General features: G+C 43.1%; 3 protein-coding genes and 1 pseudogene across 8 annotated transcripts in view; 3 read left to right on the forward strand and 1 right to left on the reverse strand.

Moving 5' to 3' along the window:
* ZCCHC14 (zinc finger CCHC-type containing 14) overlaps nt 1-18,260 on the reverse strand; it is a 121,193-nt gene that overhangs the window by 21,596 nt on the left and 81,337 nt on the right. For all 6 annotated transcript variants that reach the window (XM_085891818.1, XM_085891816.1, XM_085891817.1 and 3 more), the window contains 3 exons: nt 16,962-17,178; nt 16,741-16,826; nt 10,325-10,452 (listed from right to left, as the gene is read on the reverse strand). In XM_085891818.1, the coding sequence (XP_085747944.1) occupies nt 10,325-10,452; nt 16,741-16,826; nt 16,962-17,178 (431 nt within the window). The remainder of the gene's footprint in view (nt 1-10,324; nt 10,453-16,740; nt 16,827-16,961; nt 17,179-18,260) is intronic.
* Nucleotides 3,106-5,310, forward strand: LOC147021641 (uncharacterized; annotated as a pseudogene).
* Nucleotides 6,016-7,088, forward strand: LOC147021642 (uncharacterized). The gene has a single exon (XM_085891827.1). The coding sequence runs from the start codon at nt 6,037-6,039 to the stop codon at nt 6,934-6,936; it is 900 nt and encodes a 299-aa protein (XP_085747953.1). The 5' UTR covers nt 6,016-6,036; the 3' UTR covers nt 6,937-7,088.
* LOC147021643 (uncharacterized) lies at nt 7,396-8,603 on the forward strand. The gene has a single exon (XM_085891828.1). The coding sequence runs from the start codon at nt 7,477-7,479 to the stop codon at nt 8,290-8,292; it is 816 nt and encodes a 271-aa protein (XP_085747954.1). The 5' UTR covers nt 7,396-7,476; the 3' UTR covers nt 8,293-8,603.

The raw sequence follows: 18,260 nt of genomic DNA on the forward strand, positions 1-18,260 counted from the left end.
AGTTTCAGTTTTACTGCGAAATTGAAGGTAAGGGTCTATATAGGGTGTCCCCAAAAAAATATACAACTTTTAAAATGCTTCGTTTGATCCTAAAAAAAACAGTAATTTTGTCACTAATGCTTCATTTCTTGTTGCAAAGACCCTGAAGTTTATTTTGATACCAAGCAAGCACCAGAAAAATGCCAAGACTGACCATACAACAACAGACGAAAATTGTTGAACTTTGGCACCAGACGAAAAGTGTCATACAGGTGCAACGTCTTTACTCGAGACATTTCGGTATCCACTTGCGCCGTGCACCAAACTTTCGGACAATAAAGTACAGGGCGTAGTGAAGAAAATGTGGAAATGGTGAGACAGGCGGTCGTTCAGAGTCCAAAAAAATTGATTTGACGACTTTCTGCCGAGACAAACATTCATAAGAGCACCGTTCAGAGGATCCTTCGCCAAGACATTCATGGCTTTCCAAACTAAATTCAAACGGAAACTGTGCTTAGGCCCAGGTCACATTTGCCACGGCGGCCGTGGGGTCTCCAAAATCTGTGGCCACTAGCAATTCTACGGCGGCTGCAGTATGTCCACGGTCACACAATGTAGCAGTCACATATGTTTTTATTTTTCGGGGAGCCGCACGGCGTGTTTATAAATTGTGGAGACCGAAAACGTGGGGGTGCCGTACTGTCTGATTTCATGTCGCATGGTGACCTTAGGGCGTCCCTGCGGCGGCCATAGAATTTTCAAGGCAGACGCAAGGCGACCTCAAGGTGCCCGCAAGGTGACCGCAGGGGGGCCTAAGGCGAACGGTAACGAGTGGGTATATATACCAGTCCTTTTTTTACTGAAATAAAAATATACCAGTATATATATATAACTGAATATACTATAACTATAATATACCGTGGTCCCCCAGAATCCGAACGGCCAAGCTGTTTGAACAAATTGGAATCCGAACAATTTTTTTCGAGAAAGTTTGGCCCTAAAAAACCAATAGATTAAAAAAACCGAACAAAACGTAGCATTCATGTTTGTTCACGTGTCTCCCCCACCTGTTCAACCCGCATCTTCGCGCTTTGTTCATTCAGTTCGTTGGTGGAAGTCCTCAGTCACATTTGTTCTACGGCGAGGATACGGCGGCCGTACGCCCTCTGAATTTACAGAAACGTGCGGCGGCCGCAGAGAAACTGAGGTGGCCTCAGGGTGGCCCCACGCCGTTTGGCTATATTTTAGAGGCCGTAGGGGCACCGTGGAAATATAACTGCGGAGTTATAACTTTTTTCATTTTTACGCTCACCGTAGCAATTCGACAAAGCCAAGCTATGACGTAGATGTGTTCCACGTCGACCGTACGTAGGGCGTACGGTGGGCTTGCGTTTTCCATGCGGCTGCCGTAAGCTCTTCTTAATGAAAAATGAATATTCCCAACCCCCAAAAAATTACGGCACCCCCACGTTTTCGGTCTCCACAATTTATACATACCCCGTGCGTCTACCCGAAAAAAAAACATATGTGACTGCAACATTGTGTGACCGTGGAAATACTGTGGCCGCTTTATAATTAATTGCTAGTGCCCGTACATTTTGTAGACCCTCCGGGCGCCGAGCCAAATGTGAGTTAGGCCTTACCTCGTGTTTTCACCTTCATTATTTTTTTTTAATCACCTTGTGTTTTAATTATTAACAAAAAAAGCAATCCGATCACGTGGCGCAACGGACTGTCGGGTAAGGATTGAATTTTACAGCAAAACCGGTTGTAATTTTTAATATCCATGATTACGTCAGCCCGATGCGCTTGATGAAAGTGATTGTGGTTCTGGGGGCATCATGTTGACAAGCTGCCCTGGGGGCAGCGCTCTCGCAGAGCGATCGGAACCCAGGCCGGAGCTCGAGCCTGTGTGGGCCTTTGGATGTGGCGATTGTACCAGTTTACATACAATACACCGTCACCGAAGGTCATTTACGCATCCTATTTTACCTTAAACATGGGGAATTTCAGTTTAAAGTGTCTTGAAAGTGGGTTTTCTTTGGGTCCACGAACGGATTAATTCACTTTCCATTATTTCTTATTGGGAAAATATTTTTTGAATCCGCACTTTTTGCAATCCGAACAGCCTCCAGGAACGAATTAAATTGGGCTTCTGGGGGCACCACTGTCTATTGGCAAACACCTGTACTCTGATCTCTAGCGGTAGCGCATGGTGGACACACGGTCGACGCAGACTGCCACGGAGGCCGTACGTAGGTGCACGGCAGGCGTAGGGGAACCGTGCGTCGACCTTGCGTTGCCCACAGGTAGTCACACAGACCGCAAGGCCACCTTACGGCAATCATGTAAATAGTGCGGCCGCCGTAATTTTTTGGGGGTTGGGAAAATTCATTTTTCATTGAGAAGAGCTTACGGCAGCCGCACGGAAAACGCAAGCCCACCGCATGCCCTATGTACGGTCGACGTAGAACACATCTACGTCATAGCTTGGCTTGTCTAATTGCTACGGCGAGCGGAGAAATGAAAAAAAGTAATAACTCCACGATTTCATTCCACGGCGACCCTACGGCCTGTAAAATATAGCCAAACGGCGTAGGGCCACCCTAAGGCCACCTCAGTTTCTCTGCGCCGCCGCACGTTTCTGTCAATTCAGAGCGCGCACGGCTGCCTTATCCTCGCCGTAGAACAAATGTGACTGAGGCCTTACTGATCAACAGAAACGCAAACGACTAGACTTTGCAAATTGGTTCTCAGGAAAGTTGGAGGAAGATGCAGATTTCCTCAAAAAAACTTCACATGACGGACGAATACCATGCTCACTTGTCCGGGGAGGTAAACAAGCAAAACTTTTGGTACTGGGGAACTGAAAATCCTGGTAATGCGTCAACTGAACTGGTGCCTCGATCTGTTCTCAAAGTCACCATGTGGGTGGCGGTTGGTTGGTATGGGATAATTGGTCCATACTTCTTTGAAGATGACCAGGGACGCACTTGCACGGTAAACCAGAGGAACTATCGTGAAATGATTCAGGAATTCTATTGCCTGAGCTACGTACTCAGGCCCGAAGGAGAAACAACCTGATCCAGATGAGAACCCAGTGGTTCCAGCAGGACATGGCACCACCCCATACAGCCAGGGAAACAAGGAGTTTTCTCAACCAACATTTTGAGGGCCGCTTTATCTCCCTCTACAAAGACGTTGAGTGACCACTGTATTCCCCTGACCTTACTCCTCCAGACTTCTTTTTGTGGGGGTATCTCAAGGACAGGATCTATGGAAACCCTCGGCCTCAGACTCTTGATCAGCTGAAGGAAAACATCCACCGAGAAATCCAGAACATTCCTCAGGAAACGTTTCCCAAAGTGATGGAGAACATGACAACGCGTTTGCAGGCAGTGATCGGACAACGTGGAGCCTACGTCGAACATGTGGTCTAAAAGAAAACGTCGATTCTATACCAAAATTTAAATTTTGGTAGCAACTTTGACATTAGTACCATAAACTTCAACCTTTCAGCTTTCTAACCAGCCATATACCTTTTTAAAAAATATGTTATGACTATCCTCTTAGCAGATGAAAAGTTGTATAATTTTTGGGACACCCTGTAGAATGATTTTGGTTGGAGTGTCAAGCACTGCGATAATTTGGGGGTGGAGAGGGTTGGAGGGAGTAGTGGGGGGGCATTTTCAATAAAACCGCATTTAAAATTAGACTTTAAAAAACCTCATGTTGTATTAGAATGCCGACAGACGTTTGACATTGGCTCTATAATAAGAAAAAAAATGACAAAATGCTTAAAAACATATTTTCCCCGAAATTAGTTAAAAAGTGGGGAGGGTAGGGTGGGGGTAATAACTCACAGCTCACACCACTCCAGTCCAAAAAAATCTATTGTATTTTTCTTGCTGTTTTTTCCAGAATATTTTCTGAGATGGCAGGGACAACGAGTTGGCATTTGTGCATGCTGTGCCAAAAGCAAACAGAGGAAGAGCTTGTTTGCCCTCTTGCGAATGCCGTGGCTAGTCGTAGAGAGGGAGCTGACACAGAAATCACTAGCCTTGTAAGTCAAGTCAGAGCAATTGGTGCTGCTCCACATCCAGACGTAGAAATTCCAGATGCAGAGTCCATGCACAAGAATCGTGCATCCTGGCACAAATCTTGTCGTCAGCTTTACAAGACATCTGCATTTGATCATGCAAAAAAGCGTCATTATGAAGGACTGCCTCCAGCAAGAAAAAGATCCCTATGGACCAGCACAGCGGTAAATCATACTCTGTGTCTCTTCTGTGGTGATGAAACAAATGCAACAGACCATTCTTTCCAGAAGGTCGAACTCACCCCACAGATACACAACAAGGCAGTTGCACTATGAGAATGTCGTGGCACTCATGGCAGAAAGTGATCGGGTAGCCATCGAAGCAAAGTATCACAGGAATTACTACACACAGTCCAACCGCCGTTACATTGCACTTTGTAAACAAGACACTGTTAGTGAAAACCTTGAAGCCACAACAGAAAATGAATTGCTCCAATTCATAAAGGAAGAAGTCTCTGGAGGTCGCAGATTCTTTGCATTGCAAGATCTGACAGATATGATGACAGAGATTGGAACTACATGGAATCCAGAAAGCTGTGAACCGGACACGCCTAAAAGAAGCAGTTCTTGAACACTTCCCGAATTTGACGGAAGAGAAGGGTGTACGAAATCGAGTTTTCCTTGTCTGTTCAAAAACGGATCGAAAGATCATTTCAGATGCAACTCAAACACCAGATGAGGAAGCACGTACACTACTAATGGCAGCATCGATTCTCCGTAAAGCTGTTTTGGATCATGACACACCATTGAAGTTTGAAGGTTCATTTCCCAATGGTTGCGAACAATCATCTGTTCCACAGCGTATGAAGTATTTCTTCCACCAACTCCTCGAAGGACCCAAATCATCACCCGAACAAGAGAATTCCAGGAAGATCCTCTCTGTGAGTCAAGTTGCTATGCTAAATATGACTTCTCTTTCTGCGAACTTGAGCTGCGAGCCTCCCCTTGCAGTATTCCTGGCCCTCAAATTGCATTCCCAAACAAGAATTAAGAAGCTTGTAGAACTACTACACAAATATGCTCTGAGCGTGTCATATAAGAAAGTCCTCACCACTGAAGTTAGCTTTGCACAGGCTGTTGCAGATCAAACGAGGAATAACGGTGATATAGTCTGTCCTGGATAACTTGGATCACAATCCTACATCACACACTGCCAGCTCTTCCTTCCATGGAACTGGGATTTCAATTTTTCAGTTCCCTTTATCACAGCAGCCTGGGTTAGATCAAGCATGTCTACGAATCACTTCTTACAAAACAGCAATAGGCAGCAGTGGACCCATCCTGCCTCATTCATATACGTTTGTACCACCTGTGGGTAGGAATCTTGTCACCCAACCTCCGGTAAAGGATGTGCATCCAGTAGCAACGAGTACATTCAACGAGGAGAAACAGCATGAACAGGCATGGATGACTGCAGTACATGACATCCTATATGAGGATTCTGATGCAGAAAAGGACACACCAAAATGTGGTCTTCATTCCATGCTGCTCGATTAGATGCTGTTGGACAACCCGAAGAAGGCATTGAAGCCCTCCTGCCACTATTCCATGAGAAAGCAGCCACTCCAGAAATGATTCGACATGGGATGGAGCTGGTGAAAAAAACAACTGACCACCTCAACCCACACCAAATACCTGTATTGGTTGTGGACCAACCACTATGAGCTTGCAAAAAAAAAATGCAGTGGACCTTCCCAGACATCTTTGGAGAAGACAAGTTTGTGGTTATGCTCGGTGGACTCCACATTCAAATGGCTTTGTGGAGCACCATGGGAGACCTTCTGTGTGGGTCTGGATGGCCTGAAGCCCTCAAAGAAGCTTGGCTAGTGAAGACAGAAGCAGCAGCCACATCATTTCTGAAAGCGTCCAATGCAATGAGAACAAGATATGCTCATCAAGTTACTGTTGTGGTACTCGACACCCTTATGAAACGAGCCTACAAGGACAGTGGAACAGAGATGGCCCTTGAGGAATGGGTCGTGCTAACTTCTCAAGAGAGCCCAACGTTCCAATTCTGGCTACTCGTACAGAAGTACCAACAGATCATTCTCATGTTAATCCGAGCACATCGGGAACGGAAGTTCGAACTCATGGTCACTACCCTGCGGAAGCTTGTCCCTCTGTTCTTTGCTCTCAATCACCAGAATTATGCCAGATGGGTTCCAATCCTTATCCGAGACTTGGAAGATCTCCCAGATAGCATTCAGGTTGAGTTTGAAATGGGACACTGGACAATAACTCGAAGAAATCGGCGTTTCTCATCCTTACCAATTGATCAAGCACATGAGCAAGCGAACAAAAGGGTAAAACGAGTAGGTGGCATTATTGGTCTCACAGGGAACCCCGAGATGCTGGAACGCTGGATCGTGACAGGTCCGGAAATCAGCCTAGTCGTTGAGGACTACACTGGTGTAAAAGACAACGATGAAGATGAACAACTCCCTCATCATGAGGAAGGATATGCTTCTCAGCACCGATTTCAATGCCATGTCAAAGATCTGATTGAGGTGTTGCTGAGCAAGGGGAGTCCTTTTGAGGAGCACAGCGAAGACCTGGTTACATTAGACAACAAGGTATGCGAGTCTGTGACTGCAGCTGTATCTGTCCGTAATTTTGAGTTCATGGGACAAGAGCAGTACGACAACTTTCGGAAGAATGTGCTGGACTCAAATGACACACTTCTGACAGCACCTATCAAACAAAACAAGTTACTGTTGTTTCATGAGAAGAAAACACAGAAGACGACTGCAGCTAAACTTAGAATGCAGCACTTTAAATGTCATGTGAAGCTCTATGGTCAAGCTTTTGTAGCACTGGACAGCCACGGGGGTGATTTGGAGGAGTTTTTTTCGTCATGAATCTTCACCCTACCCACCTGCATTATCGTCAGAAGGGTCCCTCGACTCTTGTACTAAGTCATATTTGATTGTATACATCATGGAAACCAGTAAAAGCAGTATTATTTCGGCTGATGAGGAGCTAACTGCACCAGATGTTTACGAATTCGTTGTTATTGACGGTGGAGTACTGATACACTCCCTTCTTGGTACAAATGTCCAAGGCAAGACCTCTGATTCATAATTCAACAAGGTATTCTTTCCAAGAGTTCGCCACAACTTGAAACGATCGACACGAGTAGACATTGTATGGGGCGACTATCGTGCAATCACAATCAAAGGAGGTACAAGGGAAAAACGAGGAACAGGCACCCGACAGCGTGTATGTGGCACTGCCAAAATCCCTGGAAACTGGCAGAAGTTTCTGGTGAACGTTAATAACAAGAAGGAACTGTTCGCATTCCTGTCAAAAAAAAGATAACACAAGAACAGTTCCCAGATGACAAGGATGTCTACATCACTGCAGGTGATCAAGTACACTATGCTGGAAATGATCCACCAATGGATCAATGTAACCATGAGGAAGCTGACACTCGTGTTGTAGTACATCATCTCCATGCCCTCCAAACATCGTCACTTGGGATGGTCCATACTGGAGACACAGATGTTGTGGTAATCCTTCTGAGCAATTTCCATCACATCAAGGCTCTGAATCCTGCCGCAGAAATCTGGATCTCCTTCAAAGCCGGAAAGACAACAAGAATGATCTCCCTGAACACTATCGCCACAAACCTGGGTACGACAACGTGCAAAGCCATGGCCCTCTTTCACGCATTCATTGGATCAGACAGCACGTCTTCCTTTAAGTTCAAGGGTAAGAGATACTGCTCCAAGGTGATGCAGGAAGTACTGTCCCTCATGGATGAATTCGCAACTATTGTCGACACTCCATTCCAAACATCGCCAAGACTGAAAGAAGAAGCAACGAACTTTGTCTATAGACTCTACTCCAATGATCCAAATGAGGGCAACGACGTTAACCTCCTCCGAATGAGGTTGTTCTCACAGAAGACTAGGGACGTGGAGAGAATTCCCCCAACAAGTGATGCTTTGGGTCAACATATTAAAAGAAGTGTCTTCCAAGCTAGCATCTGGACAACAGTGCACATGCCAATGATGGCTGTCAACAACCCCACTAACCATGGATGGGGGGAAGAGGACGGCAAGCTACTTCCCATTTGGATCTCGCTGCCCCTCGCCAAGGATGTATTTCATCTGGATGTGAAGTGCACTTGTACAAGTGTCTGCTCTCGGTGCAAGTGCACGAGGGCAGAGTTGAAGTGCACACGTCTTTGCAAGTGTCAATGTGAGAAGTAGTTGGCCAACTGGTGTGTGTATATAACTGATTTATTTGCAACTTTCACATTACTTTGTTCAGGGAGTTATTCAATCAATTGTCAGAACAGTTATGTGTACCCACAACCACATTGTAGAACAGTCATAAGATATTTACAAATTTCACTTTACCATTGAGTCGAAGCAGAATTGTCATGTTATTAAAACAGATTTTACCTTCGTAATCTTGCTCTATTTTTGTGGATATGCGTTAACACCGGCAAAATGACTGCGTCTATGGGCAATCTGCTTGAAATAAAAGTTGCTTCTCTTGATTCTGAATCCATAAGTACCCCATATGTTCAGATCAACTCATTGAATCAAAAGTTAAAGCAATTAATATATTTCACATAGGCCGCGGAAGGGGGTTGGGTTTTGACCCCCAGCCCCAAATACCCATTTTTGATGTGACAGCTTGACACTCGAACTAAAATTGTTCTATAGAACCTTACCGTCAAATTGGCGCCAAAAACAAAACTTTTGCATCAATTTGAAATGAAAAGAAATAATTACCCATGCACGGCCCCCCACTAATAGGAGCGGACAGCAGAGAACAGAACTTGATTTGAAGGTGGTAAGGAAGCAACAGTTGTGGAGGGTTAAGGATTGTTAGGCAGTGGTGGGGTAGCATGTTATCACACAGCACAAGCCTGTGGTGTTTGTGGTACAGATGAAGAAAAGGAGGAAGGTTAACAGCAGGGGTCTGAAGATTATTAGGTGGGGGAAGTGTCAGGGAAACGTTGTCATATAATCCAAGGCGAGGATGAGGGCCAGGTATGAGCAACGTAATGAAGAAGCGGAAGGTTTGCTTTACTACACAGTTGGTTGATCGATTCCGTAATGGCGGCCCACAAATGCCGCACTTTCACTTCTTGCCAACGTTTCTCACAACTCAATTTTTTCGCACATCATAACCTTTCTCTGCTTTTTGGCATGATTTTTTTGTCCATCGTTTTACATTTGGACACCATTATTATCTGTTGTAGATCTAATATTACAGGACCAGTACTCTGTATGTCATTTCCTGTTTGACGACCATTCATTATTAAACTTTGCTTCGCTCTCGTTTGATTGTCTGATTACTCCAATGAATGGTGTGTTATAAACAAGAAAAGGCTCACAATGGGAGGTACTCATACACATGGATGCAAACAATGACTCATTTCAACTCAAAAACCACAATTGGCCAAAATAAAATACCACAGCAACAAAATCACAACACAATAGGTTGCTCGAGATTGGTCTTAACCTGCGATATTGAGGGGTTACTGTGCACAAATGCACACTGCATTTTATATTGGTAGATCATTGACTGGGTTTTATCCCAGTACTGACCCTGCCATCTTATTGCAAATCACTGCCACTCCATTTCTTTTTAAAGTTTTCGTGACCAGAAAAGAACACTTTGTAATCGTAAGATTGAAACTGCCCCAAACCAGTCCATCTGAGTTCACCTCTTCCCAAAATTTAAGTTCTTGTCCTCTCCATCTCTCTTTATAACATGTAACTTTCCCTGATCCATTGACCTCACATTACATGTTCCAATTTTGTGAATGTTTGAGAAGCTCATAGTTAGATTTTAAGCTCTAGCAACCTCAGCGACTGGATTTCCCAGTGGGTTTGATACAGTCCCGTCCGAACGACCAATTCTACTCATTATAGCACTTTGCTCTTCCCAGTAGCCATTTGGATGCTTTCAAACCTGGGGAGGAGGGGGGAGGGGAGCTCATCATCAGGTACCATAGCTTTATCTCTTAGATATTTGATCACATTATTTTCTTGGCATGTATGGAGGCCACTGCTTTCTTCCATGCAGTGTCTATGCGAGATGGGTGATCCCAGCCACAAACATACTGACAAAAAAGATCCTTTTAGCACAGTGATCAAACCCACAACACCATACAGCAGATGAGGTTTTGGTGAATGTTTAAGATATTGCCACACAATGGCTAATCCTTTAAGACTTCAATTTTTACTGTTAAACATAACACTCGAGATTACACATTTGGCTTACTCGGTCGTGACTGGCTTGACTGCCCATTGTGAGCTGGACTCTGGAAGAGGGCAGAAGGTGTCCGGAATATGCGGTTAGTTATCATGCAGGCTGGTGGTTCGGAACTGCACAGTTTCTCAGCACGCTCCCTGCAATAAAGGGCAAAAAAGTGGCTTTAGTCCAGTGGATATGTGCACATTGAGCATAGTACCGTGCATTTTATGATACAACCATGAAACTTGGCACCCCATATTCTACACATCATGGAGAGCAGTTTGAAGATTAGAGGTCACTTTGGGTTGGCCTTGCCAGCCATATTTTAAAAATGGTCACCATGAAGACTTCATTCTTCTGAGATGAGCAGCCACTTAAAACAGTATTTTACTGACTATTTAAAGCAGAAATCACCACAAATTAAACCCAAGAACTACGGACAAAACATCAATAATGACCTTTGTTGACCCTTGTAGGTCATTTAGAGACCATTTTGAGGTCAAAATGATGAAAATTGGAAGTTAACATTTCATGATGAATCATATGTCCATGGTCTGCATTGAAACCTTAGATTATATTAATGGCAAATGTCAGAATTGTATCGACTGCTTTTTGTGGCATCTCATCAGATATAAGGAGGTGGAGACAAAAAGTACACATCAAAAATATCTTAAATTTTGGTTTCAGGTCAAATAGCATGCATAATTATGATTCTTAGTTGCATGGCTGTTTTGTTAAAATAAACTTTTAGTGTCTCCATAATAAGGATGTTCCTTTTTTCAGATTATCAAGGTACTTTTTAACTAACCAATGATTCCATGAAGAAATATTTGAGACTTGTGTGAAATGAAGACATGGCCAGTTTGGCCAACTAAACTATGGCTGCAGACTGGAATGAGTGTATCTTTTGCCAATAAGCCATCATTGAGAAACTCACAGATAGGTTTCAAGGAGATGGTTATAAGTCCATTGCTGAAACTTTAACAGCTTTCAGTGACCTTGGTTGCTTGCCAACAAAGCTAAAGCATGGTCACATGGACGGATGATGGCAAAGGACCGGAGGAAACATTAATATATTGGAAGGCAAACTTTTACAAAGGATGCAGTCTACGATACAATAAAACCAAACTTAAAGGTGTGATCAAACGGAGACAGAGTGGTGATAACGAGTGCTCTTCTTTTGATTCACAAGGAAAGTTCACGTGCCTGAAAATATCATGGACAGATGATGCCTTTCAGTAGTGTTTCCTTTGTGACATGGCAACTACAATGGCTATAGAAAGTCCACATCCCCTTTCAAAATTTTCACCTTTTGTTGCCTTATAGCCTGGAATTAGAATATCTTGGTTGAGTACAAAACTAGAATATCTTGGTTGGATAAATGTCCCCCCTCCCTGAATTAATACTTAGTGGAAGCATCTTTGACAGCAATTACAGCTGTGAGTTTGTTGAGATAGGTCTCTTCCAACTTTGCACACTTTGATTGGGCAATATTTGTCTATTCTTCTGCATAAAATTACTTAAGCTCAGTCGAGTTGCATGGGGAGCATTGGACAGCAATCTTCAAGTCATGCCACAGATTTTCGATTGGATTTCGGTCGGGGCTCCAATCGGACCACTCAAGGACATTTATCTTTTTGTTCCTTTGCCACCCAGTGTGGCTTTGGATGTGTATTTTGGGTCATCATCATGCTGAAAGGTGAAGTTCCGACCCAATTTCAGCTTTCTTGCAGAGGACAGTAGGTTTTCCTCCAGGATTTTTCTGTATTTTGCTCCATCCATTTTCCCTTCTGTCCTGACAAGTGCCCCAGTTGCTGCTGATGACAAACATCCCCATAACATGACGCTGCCACCACCACACTTCACAGAAGGGATGCTGTTCTTTGGGTGATGTGCTTTGTCGGGTTTGCAACAAACGTAGCATTTTGCATTTAGGCCAAAAAGTTCCATCTTGGTCTCGTCAGACCACAAAACGTTTTGCCACATGGCTTCAAAATCTCCGGCGTTGTTTTTTGCATACCTCAAATGGGACTCAAGGTGGGCTGTTTTGAGTAATGGCTTCCTTCTTGCCACCCTACCGTACAGGCCAGACTTGTGGAGTGCTTGGGATATTGTTGCCACATGTACAGTGACTAATCTTTGCCATAAAGGCATGTAGCTCTTTCAAAGTTGCCATTGGCCTTTTGGTGGCCTCTCTGATCAGTCTCCTTGTTTGGGCATCCAGTTTGGAGGGACGGCCTGGTCGAAGCAGGGTCTTGGTGGTACCATACGCCTTCTTCTTCTTCATGATTGTCTTGACTGTGCTCCAAGGGATTATTCAAGGCCTCAGGAATATTTTTATTCCCATCCCCTGATCTGTACCTTTCCTCAACTTTATCCCAGAAGTCTTTTGAAAGCTCCTTGGTGCTCATGGTTGAGTCTTTGCTGTGAAATGCACGACTCAGCAGAGGAAAACATATAGGAACAGTTGATTTTATTCTGAAATAATCAGAATCATGACAATTTAACACAGGTGAAGGCAAATTAACTTGGTGTGTGATGTTGAAGGTGCTTGGTTACACCTGAGCTAATTTACAATTGCTATTATAAGGAGGGATGGCCTGATTAGGGAGGGTCTTGGTGGTACCATACACCTTTGCAATTCTTAATGAGTGGCATGACTGTACTCCAAGGGTGAATAGTCAACCACAAGATGTGAACTGGCATCATATGAAAATCAAATCCAAGTGAGGTCAGCAGATTACCTCTTCCATGATGGTCAATGATGACTTTCATAAAGTTCACTATGGATCCAGATGGGTTTATACCAAAAATCCAACAACAACAACATGGTAATATCTGTTTCCAGAAGCTTAGAATCAAAGTCGTTAATAATGCTGCTTTCTGCTGAATTTGAACTTAAGCTCCATGGGATTCATTTCGTTCTGGGGAAAAAAAAAACATTGTTTTTCCATTTGATCAAGCACTGGATGTATATGGATGCATAAGCACCTTATTCCCATTGGTCTAATCTGAATTTGCATCCATATTTATCTGAAAGCATTTTAAAGAATGTCCTTTTCTTTGCATGTTGCTGTGTTGTAAGAATCCTTGAATGATGAGAGACATGCATGATGGAGGAAAAAATATAATTTCAACAGAGAAGGTCATTAAGCTCATCAACTCATCAAGCCTGAATGCCAACCTACGGTTGGTTGGCTGTTCTCGATAAAATGATAATACGAGTTCCCTGACAAGGAACCTCAATGCAGGAGGGGGTCATTAAGCCCATCAAAGCCTGCGCTCTTATTACTAACCTGTAGTTCTTTGTCCATGCTCTATCCTTTTTAAATGCTGAGTGTCAAACAAGGCAGAAACACGTAACGTTTTAAAGTCTTTAGAATGACTCGACCAGGGTTCAAACTGCCAACCTCCCCAGATTCAGCAGATTCAGAGTCAATGGATGCTCAAACCATTATGCCACCAAGGCAGGTTAAGGATAATGCACAGACTATCCTTTTAAAATTTGAGCGTCAAATGTAAAAGCAGCACGTATCATTTTCTAAATCCTCAGTACGACTTGGCCAAGGTCGGGTTTGAACCGACGACCTCCCAGAACTCAGTGCAAATGATCAAACTATTATGCTGGTTGCCCACATCTTTGCATGTGTTTGGGTTCTGCTCCCCATGTGTGATTACTTTAGAATCGGAACATAAAGCAATTCATGTCTAACAGTTTTAGTTACCAAAACCCCGTGTTTCATAATAAAGAGGAATATTTCATGATGTTGCAGAGAAAGGCTGTTTGATTCTGATCCGAGCCAAGTCATACCAAATAATTTTAAAATGCTTTGTGCTGCTTCCTTGCTTGAGGCTAGCATTTAAAGGATAAAGCATGGACAAACCCTTTAGGTTGCCATCAATAAGGAGGAGGAGGATTGTCCGATACAGTATTCCATTACAGATACAGATACCCCAATCAGTGCAGAGAGAAGAGATATGTTAAAAATATGGTTTCACCAGTAACCAGTCCCTCGGGAAGTTGCATCATACCTCTTCCATTATCAGCAGCTGTGTTTGTCAGGAGTCAAATTCGGTGTTGTCTGCATATATGCACATGATTTATGATGCAACTCCCACAGAAGCCTGAGACCTTATTAAAAAAAATTTAAGTTCTGACTAACTGCACTTCTCATTACCAACATTTCCTTGTTATTTTAGATCAATATTAAAGCAAACTTTGAGAGTGAGTACCTTAAATCAATAGTAGTACCTGCGGGAGTGATATGCAATCTCTATACCTCTCCCTCCCAGCAGAGGTCAGTAGTTAAACCCATTGCACAATTCTACTCTCCCCACCCTCACGGTGGGGAGGGGGTGGGTGGGTGGAGTGAAAGTGGCTTATTTTGTGCCCATGACCGAACACTGGATACCCCAAGCATATACAAATGCAAAATTTGGTGTAGATTGGCCAAGCCAGTTTTTTTTTTTTTAGATACTTACAATGTCGAGGCTCATATAAGAGCTAAAATTATTGATTCTACAATATGCCAGTCGTATAAGCCAGTTTTGATCATACAAGGTTCTGACACACAAATTGTACTGCACACTCCCACATCCAAAGAATTGCTGAATATTAGCATAACAAGAAAGACCTGAAGAATTGCTGAATCCACCCCAAACCCACATCCTTCAAATTCCCTGCTTTCTTTCTTGAAAGTCCCTGTACTATCCATCTTGTTTACCCTGTGTACCCCGCCCCATCCCTCTCCCTTCCACAGATCTCATGTCTCTGTTCCACACTATTTTTTTCACTTCCCTCTCCTGCCCCTCTTGTCTCCTGCTCCCTTTGTTGTATGTTGTGCGTGTTAGCTCTCATAGGAGCCTCGACAGTGTATACAATTTTTTACAGCGCGTGCGCTGTATACAATTGCACCGAGTTTGAAATGTCCCCGGTGTCTACCACATCTCCGGTGTCCCCTGTCTCCCCCCCCCACCCCACCCACGTGCCTCAAGACAGCCAATGACGGCCGTACGGTAGATGCAGTGTGTAACCTATACGGAAATAGCCAGAATTGACGGAAATACGCGAGTATTTCAATGGAAATTTGTGAAACAAATGTGTTATATATGTGAAAACCATTGAATTTATTGCTTGACGGGGAAAAAACAAGAAACGCTCCCCTCTCATGTACGAACGAAAGAAAGACGTCATTTCCGCCCACCATGGCATTTTGTGCCGAAAGACGTCATTTCCGCCCACCATCGCATTTCACGCCGAAAGACGTCATTTCCGCCCACCATGGCATTTCGCAACGAAAGACGTCATTTCCGCCCACCATCGCATTTCGCGCCGAAAGACGTCATTTCCGCCCACCATCGCATTTCGTACCAAAAGACACCATTTCCGCCCACCATCGCATTTCGCGCCGAAAGACGTCATTTCTGCCCACCATCGCATTTCGCGCCGATCGCTGAAAGCTAAGTTCTTCTTATGCCATCATTCTTTTGTGGCCTCCTGCCACGCAGTATCAAACGATTTAATTCCTTCTGTTATATATAAAGGTGCTTGTCACAATAATAACAAGATTTTTACATTTCAAATATTAAGTACGCTTTTTAATTGTTTTTCAACTGAAAAAGCATAAATTGCATATTTTAACATTAGTGTACTCATTTGCTTCACCACACGCACTGTATTGAAGGATTCTTTTTAAAATAATACATTTAAAAAAAAAATTCCCTTTTCATATTTGCATCACACGAACATGGTGATCCTGGAGGGAAGTATGCTGACAATTTCAGGTATTTATTGCAGCAACATAAAGGTCTGAATAAGTGTCATAATTATAATCAAAACATATACATGCAAGTAATGATTTCCTATGACACCAATTACTACAATATCAGCAACCTTTGAACAATCACTTCAAAAGAAACAAGTGGTGCCAGGTACAACAAATCCTGCCCATTGAAGGCATAAAGTCTTCGGACCCTACCGATCTTCACAAATATGCATTTTTCACTATAGGAATGGGTAGGATTATAAGTGACAAATAAAATAAGGTTCACTATAAGCTTAGTTTGAAGTAAATCAGATCATTTTTGACGAAGTTATGAGCGAAAAACGATTTTGATATTTTCGTGACCTTGACCTTTGATCCAATTGGACCTAAAAGTAAATGGGGTCGTCCAAGGTTCATTGCCCACCTGTGGATTAAATTTGATAGCGTTTGCTAAAGCCGTTTTGCCGTAAAGTTGCGAACAGACAGACAGACAAACAAACCAGACGATTACAATATCCCGCTCCCTCTACTCCCTCCGGGGGGGGGGGGGGGCGGGATAATGACTTTTATTTCTACTTGCAACAATTGAAACATTTTGTCAACTGATAATGGTCAGAAAACAGAAAACATGTCGTATATATATATATATATATATTAAAAAAACCACAAAATATTTACTTTGCCAACTGAGTCTTCAACTTCTTCTTGGCTCCTTCTGTGAGGTTTTCAAACCTATCCACATCTTCATCGCTCAGGTTCAGAAACTGCAGCCAGACATTTTAAGGTCGCTCATTCGACGTCATAGAAGGAAGGACTGTGAGAACCTTTATTGCCTCATATCTTCCATAATAATAAAAACAAGGAGAAAACGTTTGATGGCAAACATTATATCCACTCACCTGGTCCATGTTTAGGCTCCAGAACTCTGGGTAGTACTTGTGCAAGCGTAGTTTCTTGAGCCATTCCAGCACAGCACTAGGCTCGTGTCCGGCTGCACCTGGAGAATCACTTTTGACTGGGTCAGCAGAGGAAGGAGGCAATGTGGGTGCCAGTGTGGTCAAAGTGGGACCGTAAAACAGATGAGGTGAAGTCAGGTCTGTTGACCAAGCCTGTAATCTGAAAAACATAAAAAGTACTGCAGCTGAAGGATGTGATTGTGCAAAATTTCACAAAAGCATGGAAATTTGTTCACATTTTCTTTAAGATATGAGGATTCATACAAGACAAGGTATCCATCACTGTCGACACGGTATCTGGCCGCCATCTTGAATTTCGAAATGGCCAGCATTTAAATCTGTTATTACCTCTGCCACCGAAGGTGAAGGAGGTTATGTTTTCACCCCTTTCTGACTGTTTGTCTGTTTGTTTGTGTGCAGGATATCTCAAAAAGTTGTGGATGGATCCGGTTGAAATTTTGACAGGTTGGGTGGGTGATAAGGACAAACTGATTAAATTTTGATGAAGATCCGGATCCAGATCCGACTGCAGGAATTTTTAAGGGATACTTCACCATTGAGAGGGCTAAACTGATATACAACACAATATCTCAAAAAGTTGCATAAGGATTTGGATGAAACTTGATTGACACGTTAGGTGTGTGGCAAGGATGAAATAATTCGATTTTGGTGAAGATCTGAATCTGAATCTGGATACGAGAATTATTTAATTTTTAAAGTGATTCTCCACCATTGAGAGATCGGACCAAAAACGATATAAAGCTTGATATTTCAAAAATGTACTGGGCCCGATATGTTCTCGTGGATCAGGTATTGCGCGGCAGAGGTACGTGCTCTACCGGGTGCCCTTCCAGTTAGTCATATTTAAGCTTATAGTTAACATAGAAATGTGTCCAATTAACATTTTCGGGGACAAGGAATCAATTTCTGCCATATTCAAAAAATATATATGTTTTGATAACTTGGCTTTTATGCGACACAGAAACATAATTACGGTGTCCCGACACACACGTCTGCATCAAGGAATCTATTAATGCCATAACCAGCATTGCAAGATGATGCCCAAATAAAATGTTATCATGGGTGCCATGCAAACCCCCATATTTATGTAACATGCTGATGGCAATGGATGTACAGAATTGAGGGATACACAATCACTACGTGACTTAGAAAACTTGGTGCCTGATGCAGAAAAACCTATACTTCTTGATATTTTGGTTTTCCTCAGCCACTTCACATTTA

Source organism: Eptatretus burgeri, chromosome 8 (genome assembly GCF_056783735.1).
Source record: "Eptatretus burgeri isolate ZD-2024b chromosome 8, Ebu_testis_v1, whole genome shotgun sequence".
In the NCBI taxonomy this organism is placed as follows: domain Eukaryota; kingdom Metazoa; phylum Chordata; class Myxini; order Myxiniformes; family Myxinidae; genus Eptatretus; species Eptatretus burgeri.